Raw genomic sequence first — 22,417 nt, 5'->3', positions numbered from 1 at the left:
TATGTTATTTTCACTCATATTTTCATTTTTATGTACACCTTTCTGTAACACCCATTTTTGTAAACTGGTTGGCAAACTGCACTGCAAAATTCAGAGTAGTGCAAATGTTGACGGATGGTTGTGTTTTGGTTTGCATATCATTTTGGAAAATGTGAATTTAATAGATTCAGCTTGAAATGTGAACTGAGTCGAAGCTGGATGGACCTGTTGGCTGAGTCAGCATGTAAGGTAATCATCACAGATAGGATGGCACAATGCAAAGGACAGGACCCCTGCATCTTTAGTAGCTGTGCAATACAAAATTCTGTTCGGTATTATAAAAATACACACACAGAAATAGGAATTAATTTGGTTGGTCCTATTTCTTAGCAGAGTTGTAAAAATACAAGCAGCGGAATGAGAATGTAAACCAGCCCACCTTTCTCTATATAAATAACAACAGACACAATCCTTTAAGTAAAAAAAAAAGAATGTTTACTTACAACCTTTCATATGTTTAGAAAAACATAGGCTTCAGCTTAGAAGAAAGAAAATATAGGTCTCAGTCCATCTTGGTGTTGGTAGTGGATGCTCTTAGAGAGAGCGTCATGCCATGCAGCCTCTCTCAAAGGTAGGAAGATCAGCAAGTATGGAGATTACTCAAAAATCCCCCAGGACAAAGGAGAAGGTGTTGACCCATAGGCAATACTACCTCTGGTTATTTTCCATCAAGCCTGAAAGCCTGGAGCAAGGAGGAGCATTAGCAGGGGTTAAGTTACATGAAGATCCTTGCACAGCCTTGGCACGGCCCGTCAAGGCCAACACCTGCTGGTGCCAAGGCAACCAGAGATAAAGGCTTGAGAAGCCTTGCCAGTCTTCTGTGGGGGTTTGATGTCTGTGGGGTTTTTGCTCAAGGAGAAGAAGCAGCTTTCTGTGGAGTTCTGTTACTGAGTGTTTCTTGCGAGGAAGAAAGCGAAACTGCTTTGTAAGCGTGCATGCCTTAATGTCCGAGTAAAGGCTCTTAAACTATCTCTTGCCTCTGGAGTTTCTTGACCGTCTCAATCTCAAGTGTAAGCTGCGCTGATCACACAAACATCCGCAAACACCAACAGAAGGAAGTCAGGTAACTAAGCCACACCCATTAGGAAGTTACATTATGGTAAACAGGTACATGGGATATTTCCCAAATATCCCTTACAGTGAACATGCAATATTAGCCTATTCCAACAAATTCCTCTGTATTAAAAGTACAGGAGCCCTGACCTAGTTTGTATCTGGCCACCCTAATCACGGAAGTCACAAAGCTAACTCATTCAGCTAGACCCATTCTCCCACTTGCAGAGTTTCTGATTGACTGGGCTGTACAAGATGTACAGTCAGCCTTGTAACAAAATCAGATAAAATATTTTGTGGAGATTATATAGGCTTGCCAGGTTCAATCCCTGAGACTGATCCTGTATCTTTAGGAGAAGAGAAAGTCAGCCAAGTGCAGGTGTTCTGGCAACACTGTAATGGGAAAAACCACAAGGTGGAATGCTCCCTTCCTCCTCCACAACTTTTAAAGATATAGAAGACCTCTTGGTTGCCAGGCCAAGCCTCCAAGATGTCTTTCGTATCTTTAAAAGTTGTGCAGGGAGGAGGGAGAATACAGGATTAGTCTCAGGGATTGAACCTGGCAACCCTATGGAGATACCATGCTACAGCATCTGGTTTTCTCAGAGGAAAGGACATTTTTTATGATGCCATTGTAAAAGTCTAAAAGTTCCTCCTAAAGGGAACTTAATCCCTGAACTGAGGGGGTGGGGACTTCCCTGGAGTTCCCCCAGCCTTTCTAGGAACCATGAGTAGCAACAGCAGAAAGGGGGCAAGAGCAGATGTTCACATGTTTATTTCCTGATAAGGTTCCTCAATTTGTTGGGCATATTATAAACTCACCAAGATGAGAAATTTGAACACAAGAGTATGATGGCTTCATTCGGTGCTCATAAGCAAGAGGAAGACCTAGTCTATCCGGCAGAGACTGGAACAGCAAGCAAGGGGGTCTGGTTGCCTCTGGGCAGGTGAGTTCTAGAGCTGCAGGTGATGTATTTCATTTTATTTACCTATTGAAAGTATTTATATACTACTTAATTACTATTGGGTTTTTTTGCATTTATTTATATGTGTTTTTATATGATTATATTGATTGAAATGTTGTTTGCTAAATTTTAATGCTATTGTTATTATTGTGAGCCACTTTGAGCTCAGTGTTCTTGGAAAAAGTGGCATACAGATATTAAATCAAACCAAACCTTTTTCTGGCTCTACTGCTTCCTGAAAAGCAGGCAGATGGCACACCTAAGATCTGCTAACAATGGAAAGTGATCCTAGACTATGCTCTGCCTATTGCTCCCACCACTGGTGCTACCAGCCTCAGAGCTGGGGTGCAGACCTTTTGATGCTGCATATCACTCCTTCTGCCTGCAACAACGAAGGTGTGTTTTGAGTATGGAGCAGGGAAAGCTCAGTGCTCTGATACCAATAACTTTGTCATTACCACAGCCAAATCCTTGCTCACCCTGGGAGCTGGGGTACCACAAGGTTTGGCAGCAGCAGTACGCATGTGTCTCATGATCACACAATGTAGGACAGGTAGGGCAGATTGTTTTTCCTGCTTAAACACTGAGTGCAATAATAAATTAGTACAGGGTGCGATTAAGCAGTTTACTTTGGCTGAGTCAGAGAGCCACAACCGGGGGCTAACTTTAATGTCTGAGAGAACTAGAATGAGGAATTATGATCCCGAACCACAAAATTTAACATTTTTCTCCATCTTTCTATTATTTTGAGGACTGTATATTCTCTGGCTTGGCTCTGGTCAAACCACTCATCTTGTTGAGATTAGCACTGAGATCTTCAATGGGCAAGAAAATACGAATTTCAGCAACATCACTGTCCAACATACAGTGGTGTTTGAATGAAAGTAGTAAGTAAGGGCTGTGTATAAATCTTGCCTTTTTCCAGTTCTAGGTGACAGCATCATAGTTCTTTGTTGGCCTGGAAAAAGTTGCCCAGCTAGCATGGTAAGCTGCACCACATGCTCTCTGTGTAATAGCAGCTACAAAAGAGCACTCTTCATGTGGTGGCCGCTTTGTTTTATACATCAGCTTTCAAAACTGCAAATGCTGGAGAGAATCTCCAAGCAAGATTTTACCTTCTTTTTTCCCTCTTTCTCTCTTTTGAAAGACAGATCCTTCCCCCAACGGAAATGGAGATCCCCTTTCCTGGTTTACTTGCTGCTGGCATTTGCTTACCTGCTGATCATCATATTGTTTGGACTTCTGCTCTACAATGGTAATTAAGTTACTCACATGCTTCAGCAGTATTAAAACAAAATCCAAAACTGTAGTCCATCAATATCAGCATATATGCTTTGTAGAAAATAACCTGTAGAGGTCACAGGTTCTACATCATGTTCAAGAATCTAAATGTGTGCTGAAAATCCAATAAATAGTGTTTTTCAGTGCTGCATGAATGTCCATGTATTTACATGTACAGCTCTAGGGTCTAGCTGGAGGTTTCTTGCTGACATCAGGCATGGGCAACCAATCAGCATAGTGCACTGCTGTAAAGTTGAAGAGACATTTTTCAGAGCCTGATCTGGCAGAGGAGAGCTATTTTTTCACTTAATGCAGTGAGCACCTGCTAAATCAGACCAATTACTGTAAAAAACAAAAGTCTCTATCTATGCTCCAAGTGGGAGGTATTCTACTCAGTGTAGACTGATTGAAGTGAATATATATGACTAAGTGGGGGTAAGTTCGAGATGCTGGTTTTGTTGTACAAAGCCCTAGACAGCTTGGAATCAGGATACCTGGAAGATCAACTTACCCCTTATATACCCAGTTGATCACTGTGCTCTGTAGGTGAGGGCCTCCTGCTCATACCATCTAATCAGGAGGTCCATTCCACACAACATAGGAAGCGGACCTTTAGTGTTGTGGCACTGACACTTTGGAATTCCCTCCCCTTGAATGTTAGGCACGCACAATCTCTATTGTCTTTTCGGTGCCTGTTGAAGACCTTCCTCTTTCAACAAGCGTTTTAAGTAGGGACTTCATCCCAGTCTGCATCTGTGTTGAAATTGCTTTTTAAGATGTTTTATAGATGTGTTGCCTGTTTCCTGCCCTGGGCTCCTTTTGGCCACTGTGAGAACAGGATGCTGGACTAGATGGGCCACTGGCCTGATCCAGCAGGCTCTTCTTATGGGATGAAGGGTGGGATGTAAATTTAATACACAAATAACCTGTGTTCATTAATTTCAGTAGGTCTAGCCTGAGTAGGACTTAGTTGAATACAACCTACTAGTCCACTATAGATAATCACTCTTATAGTTATTCTGGTGATCTGGGAAATCGGGAGAGTTAATTTAAGCAGGATCAGCTCTGAAATCTCTTCTGCATATCAGAGTATCAACTCAGAGCATATGAATTAAGGCCAAAGAGGACAGTGACCAGCCTTTCCCAGCCAGTGTGGCTCCAGATGTTGTTGGACCACAACTCCCATCTTTCCTGACCATTGGCAATGCTGGCTGAGGCTGATGGGAGTTGTGGTCCAACAACATCTGGAGGTATACTGGTTGGGAAAGGCTGACAGTGTCTCTAAGTCTAAGTATGTACAGAGTGCTTTCCCCTCAAATCTCCTTGCAGTTTGAGTACCCAGTGGTACTTGTCAAGGATATGGAATTCCAAGCTGTGCTGACGTTCTTATAAACATGGCTCCAGGCCTGCCAGAGAGTGGCTTATTCTGGGTTAGTTCAAATGGATTGAGAGAACTGGTCTCCTGAGAACATCTCTCCTTATCACATTTTACCTCTTCTGAACCTGTGATATTGTGTGTGTGTGTGTTGTATCTCTTCTTACAATTTTAGGATCAAGGCTTTCTTCAGAAGTGAGCAAGTTGCTTAAACAGGTTAAAATGAAGGAGTGTAAGTGTCTCTCCAAAATCGATGAGGGCGTTTGGACCCAATTTTCTGGGAAGGGGAGGAGAACTAAATTGGAGATGGATCTCACCAGGGCTTACGTCAGAGACTATGTTTCTACTACCACAGGAGAGTAAGTAATTATTCACAACCAGTCTAGTGTCTGGGCTTAGAAGGAAAGTCTTCCCCATCAAAGCTGCATTTTCCAGGTGAGCTTGGACTCTAGCCTCTCATTGGTAAGGAGCTCTGTGGGTCACTGGAGCTGGAGGGACAGAGAAAAGTCCTCCCTCATGTCCCAGGCTTTGCATATGCAGAACTGCAGAAGTAGTGGGTGGTATTCAGTTAGGTCCTACTCAGAGTAGACCACTTAAAATTAATGAACTGAAGTTAGCCATGTTCATTAACTTTAATGGATCTACCTTGAGTAGGACTAGATTGAATGCTACTCAGTTCTTCCAGTACTTTAGCTAGATAATTTTAGACTCTGGAATCTGGACTTGATTGGAGTGGGGGGATCTCTAAACAGCTATGTGTATAACTTCATTTGTGAATCACACAATTAATATTTCTCTTTTCTCTCCCCACTACCATGCCTTGTTTCACAACGGCTTCTACGTTCCTAATTTGTTTCATTTTTTGCTCTAACCTCAGTTTGCCTATCCTGATCGTAAAAAACAAACAAACTCTTGAGCATGTCACATTGTAAACTACATAACTATAGCACCATCATGCCTATGGGAATAAAGTGGATTTTGCTTCCACTACCCTCATACGAAACTCATTTACTTAGGAATAAGAACCATGTTGTTGTAGGCAAGGACACACATTTTTTAAACTCGATTATTATATTAAAGGACAGAATAAAAGACATCATCATAGGAATAATGAGTTGTTATTCTTATTTGTAAGCTAACTCTGTTTTAAAGCAATTGCAGAGCTTGGAAAAGTTTTTTTTGGAACTATAACTCCCATCAGCCCAATCCAGTGGCCATGCTGGCTGGGGCTGATGGGAGCTGTAGTTTAAAAAAGTAACTTTTCCAAGCTCTGAGTAATTGTGTTATGCTTAATTAAAAGTGGGGTGAAATCTCAGGAGCCAGAAGAGATGCCCAATGCAATTCCCAGTAATGAGAGGCTTGGTGCTTCAGTGTTTCCCATGGCTCCTTCTCTCTCCCTGGAGGAAGGGCCATAGCTCAATGGCACAGTATCTGCTTTGCATGCAGAAGATCCCAGGTTTGGTCCCCAGCATCTCCAGGTAATACTCGGAGGAAACCCTGCCTGAAAACCCAGGACAGCTGCTACAAGTCATTGCAGACAATAATCAGCCAGATATACCAGTGGCCTGAATGACTGTAAGGCAGCTTTCATTGCTGCTTTATAACTAGTGGACACAGAATAAATTCCATTGAAAAAGTCAACAATGCAGAAAGTCATCCTCCAAGATGTCTAATTTCATTGCACGTATTGCACTTAGTTACAGACTTAAAACAGTAGCAGAATGCATGCGTTCTGTGCACAAGGTCCCAGGTTCGGTCCTTGGCATCTCCAGTTAAAAGGATCTCAGTCAACTTGGGAAATGCTTTTGCTTGGCAAACTGGAGAGATGCAGCTGGTCAGAAGAGAATGCACTGGGACAGAAAGATTCGTGGTCTGTGGCAATAAAAGGCCACTTTACATGTTCAATATATTACTGCAAAATAAGAGAGAGAATAATACAAATGGGATTAATGTGCACATATAGGGCACAGAACTCAAGCTGGTGCAGCATTTGTTGTAGAGCACTGTAATATTTTTAAAACTGCAGGCAGAGTACACACACAGCCCTGCCCAAGTCCACCACTGGCACCATATTTGATCTACTTCGGGATAATAAAGGGGTACACTATATGTTACACTTCAGCCCCATGTAATGATGCCCCAGCAGCTTCTTGTTCTTTGGAAAGCACCAGTGGGAGGAGGGGCTTTCAAGTGGAGAATGAACAAAAGGGAAGAGAGTTCTTAATCCTTTCTCCACCAGCCCACATCCCCCCCAACTGCTCTCCATAGGCTGCAGGTTCCAGGCTATATGTTTATATATGCAAGCTGAACAGAGATCCACAAGTACTCTAGCTTGGAGCTGTGCACCATAGCTTCACTGCATATCTCAGGCATGGGATTTCAAAAGAACAAGAATCTTTAGGCTAGGTGTGGAGAAACTTTGGCCTTCCAGATATTGCTGAACTACAACTCATATCATCCCCAGCAAGCATGACCAATGGCCAAGGATGATGGAAGTTGCAGTTCAGCAACATCTGGATGGCCAAAGGTTCCCCACACCTGCTCTAGGCAGCTGGTGTATAGATTGACCAAAAAAGGAGTGAGATTCCAGCTAGAGATATCTAAGTCACTGTCTTCAGAATTAAATTCCAGTATCAGATCTGCTTGCTCAGGAGACAGTGGTGGTTTGCTTCCTCTCAGGTTGCGGTTCAACCTTGTTTGTGGTGTGTATGGCTTCCCTCACTTTTGTATCTCTTTAAATTCTCTCTTTCTTGTTTCAGTGTTACTCTGAAGTCCATTTCTGGCAGTGAGCAACCGAGAGCCTCTCCAAAAGTGTCTTGAGAGTGAATAATTCTTCTCCTATCCATTCTCTCTGCATCATTTAAGATGCTCAGTCAGATCCCCTGCCTCAACAAGACCAGAATATATTACAACCAAGTCGGCTTTCTGCCTTTCTACCACAGGCCAATCACAAATTTTCAGTAATGGTTGGAAGACATATTTGTGTCTGAAAACATAAGAAACTTGTGACCAGGAGCTAAGCAAAGGTTCACAATAATGTTTTACCATTAAAAAAGCTCTGCAATTGACCTGATGTAGAATCTCAAAGACTGTAATGGATGGATAAGGTGGCCACTTATGCATTTTCCAAAAAGGAAATGCAACACCAAAACTCAGGCAAAAGATTAGACATGATTGGCGCATTAACATTTTATTTTTGTTGATGAAAGTTTAGAATAATGGCTGTCATTTAAATAGAAAAAATGATATATCTCATCATACTGAGGAAGGCTGTGACCAGGTGACCTGTGTGTGAGCCTGCTCAGTCTGCAGTTCAAGGGCTGCTAAGTGTTGATGGACAAGTTCAAGGCTCCTGCTTACAGTTCTTCAACTCTCAACTGGACTTGGACTGGAAAGCCCTTGAAACAGAAGATTGTCCTCTGTACACACGGCCACCCTATGGGTGAAGCAATTGTCAGGCTATTTATTCTGTCCCTTTTCTTCTTTGCCAGCATTCCCATGTGGATCCAGAAGCAGGGAATGGGAATACTTTGATGGTGAATGTTATCACTTCTCTGTCCAGAGGGCGACTTGGCACACAGCTAAGTCTCATTGTGAGGAACGTAATTCAAGCCTGGTGGTTGTTAATGATGAGGCTGAGCAGGTAAAGATGGTGGCATACTGGGGGAAGGGGTGGATTTGTTGGCTCTTCAATGAGTTCTTACCCCCAAACTACATTTTCCATGATTATTTGAGGGAGAAACCATGACATTTAATCTGGTACAAAACTGATCCAAATGTGCAGTTGAGACAAGTCCCCAACAGTCTATAGACAACAGTGGTGAGCAATATCAGGATCTCAGACTCAGCTCCTCCTGTGGGCAGCACAGAGAATAGCACACAGCACAGCCACAGCACTGTGATGTTTCCGCTGATGGTGATTCTCAGCAATATTAGTTCTGACCAAACAGAGAGCCCAACTAGGTATTTAGGGTGGCCACTTACACATCGCCTGAGAAAATGAAATGTAACATCAAAAAAGAGGACATATGAAAGAGGATATATGAAAATTTTAGAAATAAAGACTATAATTTTAATAGAAAGGCAATAGATTTCATCAGAGTGGGGAATGCTGTGAGTGACCTAGCACCTTGTGTGTGCTTGCTCAGTCTGCTTTCCAAGTGCTGCTAACTGTTGGGCAACTTGAAGACTTCTGCTCTCCCTTCTCAAGGTTTGTTATATTTTATTATTATTATTATTATTATTTATTAAATTTATTAGTCGCCCATCTGGCTGGTTGTCCAGCCACGCTGGGCGACGTACAAGATAAAAAAACAATACATTAAAAGGTTAAAATTTAAAACCATAACAGTAAAAACCTAACCCACCCCAAAAGCCTGCCTGAAGAGCCAGGTCTTCAAGGCCTGGTGGAAGCACATCATAGAAGGGGCATGGCGGAGATCATTTGGGAGAGAGTTCCACAGGGTGGGGGCCACTATTGAAAAAGCCCTCTCTCTAGTCCTCACCAGTCTAGCTGTTTTAACCGGTGGGATCGAGAGAAGGTCTTCTGAGGCTGATCTTGTTGAGCGGCATCGCTGACGATGCTGGAGGCGCTCCTTCAGATAGACTGGGCTAAAACCGTGTAGGGTTTTAAAGGTCAAAACCAACACCTTGAATTGGGCCCGGTAAACAACCGGTAGCCAGTGCAACTCCTTCAGCACTGGAGTGATGTGATCTTGCCGGCGGCTGCCTTTAATCAGACGAGCCGCTGCATTCTGTACCAGTTGCAGCTTCCGGACCGTTTTCAAGGGTAACCCTACGTAGAGCGCATTACAGTAGTCTAGGCGAGAGGTGACCAGGGCATGTACCACCGGTGGGAGCAGATGGTTTGGAATGTAGGGGCGCAGCCTCCGTATCAGATGGAGTTGATACAGCGCCACCCGGCTCACAGCCGAGACTTGAGCCTCCAGGGACAGCTGGGAGTCAAGAATGACCCCCAGGCTGCGGACCTGGTCTTTCAGGGGCAATTGTACCCCGTTGAGCACCAGGTCCACATCCCCCAGCCTTCCCTTGTCTCCCACAAACAGTACCTCGGTTTTGTCAGGGTTCAGCTTCAGCTTATTCCTTCCCATCCAGCCACTCACCGACTCCAGGCACTTGGACAAGGTTTCTACAGCCAACCTCGATGAAGATTTAAATGAGAGATAGAGCTGTGTGTCATCCGCATACTGATGACATTGCAGCCCAAATCTCCTGATGATTGCCCCCAGCGGCTTTATATAGATGTTGAACAGCATCGGGGAGAGGATGGAACCCTGTGGCACCCCACAAGTGAGAGGCCAAGGATCCGAGACCTCATCCTCCAATGCCACTCTTTGGTACCTACCAGAGAGGAAGGAATGGAACCACTGCAATACAGTGCCCCCCATGCCTAACCTCTTCAGGCGGTCCAGGAGGATAACGTGGTCAATGGTATTGAAAGCCGCTGAGAGATCAAGGAGGACAAGGAAGGTGCATTCGCCCCTATCCCACGCCCTCCTCATATCATCTACCAAGGCGACCAAGGCTGTTTCAGTCCCATGTCCAGGCCTGAAGCCCGATTGAAATGGATCCAGATAATCCGCTTCCTCCAAGTGCGCTTGCAACTGCTTTGCCACCACCCGCTCAACCGCCTTGCCTAAGAATGGCAAATTTGAGACTGGGCGAAAGTTGTTCAGATCTTGGGGATCCAAGGAGGGCTTCTTTAAGATTGGTTTTATTACTGCCTCCTTGAGCGCTGATGGCATTACTCCCTCTTTGAGAGATGTATTTACCACCATCTTGATCCCCTCACCCAGTCTATCTTTGCAGCTCATAATGAGCCACGATGGGCAAGGATCGAGTAAGCAAGTGGTCGGCTTTAAGGTTGAAAGCACCTTGTCCACTTCATCAGATGGAAGAAGCTGGAACCGATCCCACACCACCAGAGCACCACTGGTCACCTCTGGCTCGCTCACTGTGTCCACAGCGCACGGAATAGCACTCTTAATATGATCGATTTTCTCCGCAAAGTGTTTAGCAAACTCGTCACAGGAGGCCTTAGCATGTTCCATTGGTTCCGGAGCAACTGGACTGACCAGGCTCCTGACCACTTGGAACAGTCTCCTGGGAGAGCACTCTGCAGATGCAATAGAGTCAGCATAAAAATCTTTTTTTGCTGCCCTTATTGCCACATGATAGGCTGCCGCAGCTGCTCTACCATGTGTCCGATTGTCGTCAGAGCGAGATTTCCGCCACCGGCGCTCTAGCCGTCTCACCTCCCTCCTCAGAATTCGCAATCGTGGGGTGAACCACGGTGCCGTCTGAGCTCTATTCAAGGGGAGAGGGCGTTTCGGAGCCACCCGGTCTAATGCCCCAGTGATTGTGGCATTCCACCCCTCCACCAGGGTCTCAGCCAAGTGGCTGTGTGCATGCTCCAGAGAGTCCCCAAGCGCATTCAGGAATCCATCAGGGTCCATCAGACGCCTGGGGCGGACCATCTTAATAGGTCCTCCACCCCCACAGAGGGTTTGTGGCACCGAAAAGTCCATCCTCACCAAGTAGTGGTCTGACCATGACAAGGGGGTGATGGATGTACCCCCAATTTTCAGATCACTCCCCTCCTCTCCCGAGACAAACACAAGGTCGAGTGCATGACCGGCTACATGGGTGGGCCCCATTGTAATAAGGTGCAGCTCCCAGGAAGCCATGGTTTCCATGAAGTCCCGAGGCTCCCCAGTAAGGATGGCCTCTGAATGTACATTGAAGTCCCCTAATACCAGCAGGTTTGGGGACTGTACACGCACAGCCAAGGCCACCTCCAGCACCTCAGCCAGGGAGTCCGTCGTGCAGTGGGGTGGACTGTATACGAGCAGAATCCCTAGACTGCCCTTTGGGCCCAACCTCCAGTACATGCAGTCTGCCACCTTGGTCTCACAGAGAGGAGGTCTGGTGAGAACCAGGGACCTTCGGTAAATAACCACCACTCCCCCTCCCCGACTACCGACCCTCGGCTGCTGTGCATACGAGAACCCAGCTGGACACATGGCCACAAGGATAGGAGCAGCAGCCTCATCCAGCCAGGTTTCCGTAATACATGCCAGGTCCGCGCCCTCATCCAATATCATATCATGGATGAGGGATGTTTTTTGGGCAACAGACCTGGCATTGCACAGCAGCAGTCGAAGGCCAGAGTATGGAGTCAAGCATCCCCCAGCTGTCTGTTGGCTCTGGACAGGCCCGGAACAGGGACAGATATTATGCATCTCTCCCTAGTTCCTCTTACCTGACGTGACCTGCCCCTAGCTTTCCACCAGCATCTATTTAAACTAGACTTCAACTAACCAGACCTTAAAACAGAGAACTGCTTCAAATAAAGGACAGTCCTTTGACAGCCCTTCAAATAGAGAACTGTAATCTGTAAAGTAGGACACCTGACCATCCTGAAGATATTTAGTGGCACTGATTGTTCTGGGGATCCAGGTTTGCTGTTCAACATGCTTCCTGATTAGAGGGCAAGTCTAGAGCAGTGACTCATGCATAGGTACAGCAGGCAGGTTCCTCAGAGGGGGGGGAGGGGGAGAGAGAGGGAGAGAGAGAGAGGGAGAGAGAGAGAGGGAGAGAGAGAGAGGGAGAGAGAGAGAGGGAGAGAGAGAGAGGGAGAGAGAGAGAGGGAGAGAGAGAGAGGGAGAGGGAGAGGGAGAGAGGGAGAGGGAGAGGGGGAGAGGGAGAGGGGGAGAGGGAGAGAGAGCACGTGAGAGAGCGTGAGCGTGAGAGAGCGTGAGCGTGAGAGAGCGTGAGCGTGAGAGTGAGCGTGAGCGTGAGAGTGAGCGAGCGTGAGAGTGAGCGAGCGTGAGAGTGAGCGTGAGAGAGCGTGAGCGTGAGAGAGAGAGCGTGAGTGAGCGTGAGAGAGCGTGAGAGAGCGTGAGAGAGCGTGAGAGAGCGAGAGCGAGCGAGAGCGAGCGAGAGTGAGCGTGAGAGAGCGAGAGCGAGAGTGAGCGTGAGAGAGCGTGAGAGAGCGAGAGCGAGAGTGAGCGTGAGAGAGTGAGAGAGAGTGAGCGTGAGAGAGAGTGAGAGAGAGTGAGCGAGAGTGAGCGTGAGAGAGAGTGAGAGTGAGCGAGAGTGAGTGTGTGTGAGAGTGTGTGTGTGTGTGTGAGAGTGTGTGTGTGTGTGTGTGAGAGAGAGAGAGAGAGAGACAGAGACAGAGACAGAGAGAGATCTTAAGTCACTCCTGGTTGCCCTATTTTCCTTTCCTTTCTTTTTTTGGCTTGCAGAATTTCCTTGAGTCTCAAGCCAGGACTGAAAACTTTTGGATTGGACTCACTGATGCTGACAACGAAGGGGAATGGAGATGGATTGATGGCACCAATTACAGAAATGGCTACAAGTGAGACAGGACTCTGGAAGTTGTGACAGCACCCATCAAGACCATGCAGTGCGCTTGCTGTACCCTGTGACCTGGCAGGTGCTTGATAAGCCTCCTGTTTTTGTCTTCCTGGGGAGGAAACAAAACTGGAGGCTTGCTGAGTCCCTGATCTGGAACATATTAGGCGACACCCCAGTTTAACATAATCCAAGATTAGGGATGTGCTATCATTCCACCCAGTTTGGAGTTAGTACTAAATTAATTCAGTACTAAATTAAAATTGATTAATTTACTTATTCACCATAGTTGCAGATCGGATTTTTATGTAGTGTTTTTCTGAGGCTATTTTCAGAAACAGATTTTAAAAATCAATGTCTAAAATATTGATATTAATATCAATATTTTTACCAATATTTCCTTCAATTTATTGACATTTTCTTTCAAAATATCAATGGTTCCTTTACAAATATTGGTATTTTCCTTTACAAATATTGATACTAATATCAATACATTTTCTGAGGGCAAAAAATGGATCAGTAAAAGTAGCAGCTTGCAGACAAAGAACAAACTCAAATCAATACCAGCCTGTTAGGTCAAGGGCAGGCGTTCAAACTGGCACTGGCCAATAAATCCCATCCTTATCCCAGATGCAAGCATAAACACCACAACCACAACAACAATATTTGGAATCCCAAACAGCAATCATTTTGGACTAATGTGAAGCCTTGCTTAAGCACACCTTTAATACGGAAGCCTTTCCGTACTGATCATGCTCACTTTTTATACCAGGAATAGATAACTTTTTTTGGCCCGAGGGCCACACTGACAGCCAGGTGTGGCCAGAAAGTGGGATGACCACGCCCCTCACTCACAATGCCACTGACACTGTTGTCAGCAAATTAGGTCAGGAGCTGAAAGGCCTTTAAAAAAGGCTTGGCAGGCCGGCTGAGGCCCACAGACCTGCAGCTCATCATCCCTGCTTTATGCCACCCTTTAACCAACTTCAAAGATTATTTGGTCCAAATTTTTGCTCTTAATCAGGATTCCCCCATCTTCTAAACGTCTCTAACATACGTGTTCATATACAGGAATATAAAGTCATAAGAACTTACAAGGCTCAGGTGAATTGTTTGGGGTTTATTTTAACTGACTATTGTTTTTAAAGTTATATTTATACTAGTTTAACTATATTACAAGCCACTCTGTGAAGGCTTGTATTTTTTGCCTTCAAATGTGGACTATCAATACCTAAATATGCTACAGAGACATTCAGTAGCTTCAAACCAAGCAATAGAATGGTATGGCTTGTCCACAAGGTGACCCAAGGCAGAACCCTATGACATATAAACAACAGTATTTGTTCAAACCAAAACATAAGGGCTAGCATCAGAAGTAGGCATTTTTGGACAAGAGACTCACTGCCAACCTCTGGACCCTCCCTACCCAGCCCTGTTGTCTTCTTCCTTGCTGTCTCTGCCTGCTCACCTATCCCTTTTAAGCTGGGAGCAATGGCAAGAGTGAGGAGATGGCACAGCAGCTTCCACTTGCCTTTCCTTCACCCTCTGAGTGGGTTGTGCTCAAAGATAGAGGACACACAAAATCAAGAGCTACCACTAGGCCCAGTTCTTCATCACAGATCTTCATCTGATGCCCATTTGTTTGCACTTTTCATCTGGGCCCAGACCCCATAGCCGCTTGAGAGCAAGAGGGGGAGGTGAATGGACGTTGCTCCTGCCACTAGTCACTTCTGAAGAGAGGGCAAGTGAGCAGGCAGTGACAGCAAGAAGGGGCCAGAAAGCTCCAGGGGTTGGCACTGGGACTTCTGCTGGGCTTTGGGCCCTGGCAAGTGCCCAACTATGCTGATCCCTGGCACCAGCCTGGTTCATCAGTAAGGAGCTCCGTGACAAAAGGGATAAAGGCAATAGGAGCGATGGAAGGGCAGAGCAGGCAACCAGACCAGATAAGTTAAGCTAGGGATATCTGGTCAAGGTGGAGGGGCATATGCAAGAGAGATTTGGGTAATCATGTTGCTGTTTTGGGGATGCTGCAGAGCAGGTGCAGCCAATGTGCCCCCTCCCAGTGTTGTTGTTGGACTTCTTCTCCCATCATCCCTGACCATTGGTCACGCTGGCTGATGCTGATGGGAGTTGGAGTCCAACAATATACCATGTTGGCTGCCCCTGCTGTAGAGAAGGGAAGCAGCTGCAGCCAGGAATGCAATGAAGGAGAAACAATAAAGGAGAAAGCGGCTGAGGTGCTAAGGTGTGGTCTGAAGGGACATAGTGCAGCAGCTTTAGTAGATCTAGGTCTGGTCAGTGTCTGGATGGGATGGCTCAACCTTCATGGAAGAAAGGTGGGATGTAAATGTTATAAATATGCCACCACAGTGAAGAATGGAAAATCCTGAAGAGGCATCTAGAGGGAACAGCCTAGTTGTACTTGGATGTGGGGACAGGGGTGGGTAGAGGATAGTGTGGCTGGAGAAGAATTCTTTCAGCATTTTTTGAGATATCTGAACTGTCTTCTTCATTTAGGAAATGGAAAAAGGGTGAACCCAATAACCACGACCACAAAGAAGACTGTGCCCATCTCTCTGGAGAATGGAATGATCTCGCATGTAATGCTTCAATGTTCTATGTGTGTGAGAAGCCTTTGCCTTCCTAAAGACAAGACACCAACTAGTGGGAACAGGATTGCAAGGACAGACCCTTTCCCCAGAGGTCTTCTAGTTTAAACCCCCTGCTTTAGAGTGACAACCCTGCTGGCTGCGAAAAAGTAGCGGTTACTCTTTTATTTTCATAACAAACCCAATCCGTAATCCAAGTGAGCAGTAAATTTAAGTGAATTCAGACTGAATAAAATGTTTGTGTCTATTTAATTGGCTTTAAATATGTGTTTTTAAATTTGTATATTTGTTTTTATGTTTTAATTGTTGTAAACCATCCAGAGAGCTTCAGCTATGGGGCGGTATACAAATGCAATAAATAAATAAACTTGAAGGATGGATTAAAAAATTTAAAAAGCTTACAGTGATTCTTTTTCTAAGCAATGTAATCGGAATAGTATTCTATTCTAAATAAAGTTTTGTAATCAAAATCATGCCTTAGCTAGATCAGCCTAAGGCTGAATTTACACAACAACCTTTCTACACTGGTGAAATCAATGTAAATTCACTTTTCAGAGTCTCTCTATGCCATGGACCTTTTGTCTATACCCAATGGACACTAGGGAAGAGGAAGATAGAGGGGAAAGGACTAAAGGGAAGGGAGGTTTAAATGGCAGGGGAGGATGGGGACGGATAGGTGGATGCAGTGGAAACTGATGGCTCCGATGTCAGTGTGGCAGTGAATCTGCTCTGCGTTTTAGTCCAAACTTTCAAGGAGTTGTCCAAGGTGCTGAATAGGATGCAGTATGGATGTCTACAAATGGGGGTTATATGGGCATGTGTGAATGGGATTGAAATGTTATGTTATGTTTTATTTCTAGGCCACCTTTCGGCCAAATAGGCCCCCAAGGCGGCTTACACACAAATAAAAATACAAATACAAAATGCAAATAAAAACAATACAATTTACAAAAAAAAAACCAAACTAATGAAGTCCTAACATCTCTAAAAAAACAGGAGCAGCAAACCAAAAGCATTCATCTTCCTGGTAAAGGGCAGTCCCCAGAAAAATGTCACTAAGAGCAGGGGTGGGGGGCAAGGCAGGTGGAAATGCTTGCCCCTTGATGGTCCCAGCACAGTCCCATCCCTGCAGCAGCATGTCTCAGTCTGCAGCTCCTCCTGATAAGGCCCAGGCAGAGGGGTGGGGCAAGGCAGGTGGAAATGCTTGCCCCTTGATGGTCCCAGCACAGTCCCATGCCTGCAGCAGCATGTCTCAGTCTGCAGCTCCTCCTGATAAGGCCCAGGCAGAGGAGTGGGGCAAGGCAGGTGGAAATGCTTGCCCCTTGATGGTCCCAGCGCAGTCCCATGCCTGCAGCAGCATGTCTCAGTCTGCAGCTCCTCCTGATAAGGCCCAGGCAGAGGAGTGGGGCAAGGCAGGTGGAAATGCTTGTACCTTGATGGTCCCAGCACAGTCCCATGCCTGCAGCAGCATGTCTCAGTCTGCAGCTCCTCCTGATAAGGCCCAGGCAGAGGAGTGGGGCAAGGCAGGTGGAAATGCTTGCCCCTTGATGGTCCCAGCACAGTCCCATCCCTGCAGCAGCACGACTCAGTCTGCAGCTCTTCCTGATAAGGCCCAGGCAGAGGAGTAGGGCAAGGCAGATGGAAATGCTTGCCCCTTGATGGTCCCAGCACAGTCCCATCCCTGCAGCAGCATGTCTCAGCCTGCAGCTCCTCCTGATAAAGCCCAGACAGAGGAGTGGGCCAAGGCAGGTGGAAATGCTTGCCCCTTGATGGTCCCAGCACAGTCTCATCCCTGCAGCAGCATGACTCAGCCTGCAGCTCCTCCTGATAAGGCCCAGGCAGAGGGGTGGGGCAAGGCAGGTGGAAATGCTTGCCCCTTGATGGTCCCAGCAGTCTCATCCCTGCAGCAGCATGTCTCAGTCTGCAGCTCCTCCTGATAAGGCCCAGGCAGAGGGGTGGGGCAAGACAGATAGAAATGCTTGCCCCTTGATGGTCCCAGCACAGTCCCATCCCTGCAGCAGCATGTCTCAGTCTGCAGCTCCTCCTGATAAGGCCCAGGCAGAGGAGTGGGGCAAGGCAGGTGGAAATGCTTGTACCTTGATGGTCCCAGCACAGTCCCATGCCTGCAGCAGCATGTCTCAGTCTGCAGCTCCTCCTGATAAGGCCCAGGCAGAGGAGTGGGGCAAGGCAGGTGGAAATGCTTGCCCCTTGATGGTCCCAGCACAGTCCCATCCCTGCAGCAGCATGTCTCAGTCTGCAGCTCCTCCTGATAAGGCCCAGGCAGAGGAGTGGGGCAAGGCAGGTGGAAATGCTTGCCCCTTGATGGTCCCAGCACAGTCCCATCCCTGCAGCAGCATGTCTCAGTCTGCAGCTCCTCCTGATAAGGCCCAGGCAGAGGGGTGGGGCAAGACAGATAGAAATGCTTGCCCCTTGATGGTCCCAGCACAGTCCCATCCCTGCAGCAGCATGTCTCAGTCTGCAGCTCCTCCTGATAAGGCCCAGGCAGAGGAGTGGGGCAAGGCAGGTGGAAATGCTTGCCCCTTGATGGTCCCAGCACAGTCTCATCCCTGCAGCAGCATGACTCAGCCTGCAGCTCCTCCTGATAAGGCCCAGGCAGAGGGGTGGGGCAAGACAGATAGAAATGCTTGCCCCTTGATGGTCCCAGCACAGTCCCATCCCTGCAGCAGCATGTCTCAGTCTGCAGCTGCTCCTGATAAGGCCCAGGCAGAGGGGTGGGGCAAGGCAGGTGGAAATGCTTGCCCCTTGATGGTCCCAGCACAGTCCCATCCCTGCAGCAGCATGTCTCAGTCTGCAGCTGCTCCTGATAAGGCCCAGGCAGAGGAGTCGGGCAAGGCAGGTGGAAATGCTTGCCCCTTGATGGTCCCAGCACAGTCCCATCCCTGCAGCAGCACGACTCAGTCTGCAGCTCTTCCTGATAAGGCTCAGGCAGAGGAGTGGGGCAAGGCAGATAGAAATGCTTGCCCCTTGATGGTCCCAGCACAGTCCCATCCCTGCAGCAGCATGTCTCAGCCTGCAGCTCCTCCTGATAAGGCCCAGACAGAGGAGTGGGCCAAGGCAGGTGGAAATGCTTGCCCCTTGATGGTCCCAGCACAGTCTCATCCCTGCAGCAGCATGACTCAGCCTGCAGCTCCTCCTGATAAGGCCCAGGCAGAGGGGTGGGGCAAGGCTAGTGGAAATGCTTGCCCCTTGATGGTACCAGCAGTCTCATCCCTGCAGAAGCATGTCTCAGCCTGCAGCTCCTCCTGGTAAGGCCCAGGCAGAGGGGTGGGGCAAGGCAGATGGAAATGCTTGCCCCTTGATGGTCCCAGCAGTCTCATCCCTGCAGCAGCATGTCTCAGCCTGCAGCTCCTCCTGATAAGGCCCAGGCAGAGGAGTGGGGCAAGGCAGATAGAAATGCTTGCCACTTGATGGTCCCAGCACAGTCCCATCCCTGCAGCAGCATGTCTCAGCCTGCAGCTCCTCCTGATAAGGCCCAGGCAGAGGGGTGGGGCAAGGCAGATGGAAATGGTTGCCCCTTGATGGTCCCAGCACAGTCCCATCCCTGCAGCAGCACGTCTCAGCCTGCAGCTCCTCCTGATAAGGCCCAGGCAGAGGGGTGGGGCAAGGCGGTGGAAATGCTTGCCCCTTGATGGTCCCAGCAGTCTCATCCCTGCAACAGCATGTCTCAGTCTGCAGCTCCTCCTGATAAGGCCCAGGCAGAGGAGTGGGGCAAGGCAGGTGGAAATGCTTGCCCCTTGATGGTCCCAGCACAGTCCCATCCCTGCAGCAGCATGTCTCAGTCTGCAGCTCCTCCTGATAAGGCCCAGGCAGAGGAGTGGGGCAAGGCAGGTGGAAATGCTTGCACCTTGATGGTCCCAGCACAGTCCCATCCCTGCAGCAGCATGTCTCAGTCTGCAGCTCCTCCTGATAAGGCCCAGGCAGAGGGGTGGGGCAAGACAGATGGAAATGCTTGCGCCTTGATGGTCCCAGCACAGTCTCATCCCTGCAGAAATGAATTTGCGGTTTGGATTATGTGTGTATATGGGGTGTATGTGAATGGATGTATATATGTGTACGTACATTGATCTAAACCACTCCTGGCATGTGACCCCCAGCAGGTTACCCACAGGGGGATGGGCTAGAAAAAGTTTCTCCAGCCCTGCTGTCTCGAGCAAATGGCCAGTACTTAATATCTAGAAAAAATCTATATCCCAAGGCTAAAACGTGTCTGAAAACACCATGCTCCAGCCTGCAAATGTTTCTATCTAGTAGTCCCTGATGTGTGGGAATCTCTCTGTAGTTACCCACATGGTAGAGGAAAAACACTGTACCAGCTCAGATACAGTTTTAACCTATTCCTATTTAATATATTCCAGGGTTGAGCTTGGGTAGGAAAGCAGATGCCAGCAGGGCTGTACCCTGCTGCAAATCTGTGGGGTGGACTGAATGAACAGCATACGTTGGCAAACCACGCTGCTGTTCTCAGTACACTATCTCTCAAGACATTGCGATCTGACCAGTGGAAAAACAGGATGTGGTTAACTTTATGGCTGTAAACGATACTGACATCTGTAGTGGTTAAATAACTGCCTGCATATTGCCACGTAGATAATGCTGTTGTACTATGTATGTACGTGATGTTATACAATAGTTAAAGGTCATAGGCTGTTTATGGAGAAAAAATAATCCACGCCTCCAGGCGGAGGTAAAATAAAAGCGGAGACCAGAATTACGAGGGGGGCTCCGAAATTGAACTCTGGTCTCACCGTGTCTCACTGTGTCGTGATATCTACATCTGGTGACCCCGACGTGATTCAGAAAAAACACCCTCGTACCCACTGGCAGGATCAGCCAACGGTGCACCTCAGCGTACAGCTCCCATTCGTGAGTATGGGGGGGGAATTGTCAGCTCAGCAGAAGGTTCATGCACAAGAGCTACAAAAAATTTTAAAACAGGATACCTCAGCTTTTGTAAGTCGTTCTCACATTGAATCATTGTTAAAAACAATTCAATGTCAATGTCCATGGTATCCAGAGCAAGGATCGCTACGTCAGTCAGATTGGATAAAGATAGGGAGAAAATTACATGAAGAACCAAGAGCACCTATTCACCATCTCTTATTATGGCAAAAGTGTGCTGAGGCCATTAGTCATTTAGGGATAAAAGAGACATCGCTGTTTGCCAATTCTGACCAGAAAACTCCTCTTTATCCCCAACTTTCTTTACCTACACCTGAAAAGGATATTGAGAAATTTGTAAATGCTCCTCCATATAGCCCTCCAGTCCAACAAGAACAGGTTACTGGGAAGGTTAAAGCAGCCATAGCTCAGGCTGCAGCCTCAGGATTATTATCTATGGAAGAAATGGGAGACTGGGAGGGTACAATTTCAGCTTTTCCCGTTACATATCAGCCAGATCCTAATAATGCTAATAATCGCATAGCAACTTGGACAGCTCTTCCGTTTTCTGTTATTAGAGAAATAAATAAGGCAGTAAGAGAATATGGGATTACGGCTAATTATGTACAAGGGATGTTGGAAGGAGTAGCTACTGGATATAACATGATCCCTCAAGATTGGAAGGATCTCTTTAGGATGATTTTGACTCCTTCGCAATATGTAGTTTGGGACCAAGAATTTAGACATGCTGCTATAGCAGCTGGGGATGCTAATATCATTCCCGAGCAAATTTATGGGTCAGGTAATTTTGCTACCATAGCACAACAAGGGGTATTGCCTGAAGCCGCATTTCATCGAACTGCTGAGTGTATACAGAAAGCATTTAAAAAGGTGCCTGCTGGGAAAGAACCCTTACGTTCTTTTACGAATGTACGGCAGCAAGCAACAGAGCCCTATTTTCAGTTTGTTGACCGTTTGAAAGAGGCTCTGACACGGCAGGTTGATAACCCTCAGGCACAAGGGGAATTATTGTTAAAATTAGCTTACGAGAATTCTAACACAGACTGTAAAAAGATTTTGAAAAACATTATTCATAGACCGCAATATGAATTGGGAGACATGATTCAAGCTTGTGCAGAGGTAGGTACACATGTTCATGCCATGACATTGTTAGCTGGGGCATTAAGACAGGGTAACAAACCTACAGGCAATTGTTTTAATTGTCAAAAGCCTGGTCATTTCAGAAGGGAATGTCGGGCTCCTGGCGGAGGAGCATTTAAAGGTGGGGGCACTGTTACAAACCGGCCAAAGAAGATCTGTCCGAAATGTAAAAAGGGTTATCATTGGGCTAATCAGTGTCGTTCAGCTCCCACTACCAATACCAATGTGTCTTCCCGTCCTATTGAGGGAAACTGAACTTGGGGCAGGCTTCCAGCCCCGAATCTCAAGGAAGTGTACCCACCCCTGCTACTCAAGGAAGCGCTGGAATTGATTTAATACATGCAGAGTCAAAAGATGTTCCTTTGCCTGGAGCAGTTCTTTTAATGCCTACCACACTCACTGGCCCTTTACCAGAAGGCACCGTAGGCCTTGTACTACCGCGATCCTCTGCTTCCAAGAATAATATAATGGTGGTACCTGGTGTTATTGATTCTGATTATCAGGGAATTATTTATATTCAGTATTGGAGTCACCTTCCCCTTCAGTTGAAGAAGGGAGATTCTTTTGCGCAACTATTGTTATTGCCATATCGTCTTTTCACATCGAACACTTCCTCCCAAAAACGTACTGGTGGATTCGGATCTACAAGGACGAAA

At 46.9% G+C, this 22,417-nt stretch overlaps 1 protein-coding gene across 3 annotated transcripts; it reads left to right on the top strand.

The window, feature by feature from the left end:
• Nucleotides 1–1,630: 1,630 nt before the first annotated feature.
• LOC133379366 (hepatic lectin-like) lies at nt 1,631–16,077 on the top strand. Of its 3 annotated transcripts, none has more exons than XM_061614485.1 (6): nt 1,632–2,039; nt 3,209–3,312; nt 4,889–4,945; nt 8,205–8,356; nt 12,984–13,096; nt 15,610–16,077. In XM_061614485.1, the coding sequence occupies exons 1-6, from the start codon at nt 1,942–1,944 to the stop codon at nt 15,737–15,739; spliced, it is 654 nt and encodes a 217-aa protein (XP_061470469.1). In that variant the 5' UTR covers nt 1,632–1,941; the 3' UTR covers nt 15,740–16,077. The 3 variants fall into 3 exon arrangements, with proteins under 3 accessions (XP_061470471.1, XP_061470469.1, XP_061470470.1); XM_061614486.1 differs by lacking the exon at nt 1,632–2,039 and adding an exon at nt 2,863–2,944 and having other exon boundaries at nt 3,205–3,312; XM_061614487.1 differs by lacking the exon at nt 4,889–4,945 and having other exon boundaries at nt 1,631–2,039.
• Nucleotides 16,078–22,417: the final 6,340 nt, after the last annotated feature.

The sequence above is a fragment of the Rhineura floridana genome, chromosome 3 (genome assembly GCF_030035675.1).
Source record: "Rhineura floridana isolate rRhiFlo1 chromosome 3, rRhiFlo1.hap2, whole genome shotgun sequence".
Taxonomy (NCBI): Eukaryota; Metazoa; Chordata; class Lepidosauria; order Squamata; family Rhineuridae; genus Rhineura; species Rhineura floridana.
The sequence above is the reverse complement of the archived record's forward strand: the minus strand, read 5'-3'. Positions and strand labels throughout refer to the sequence as shown.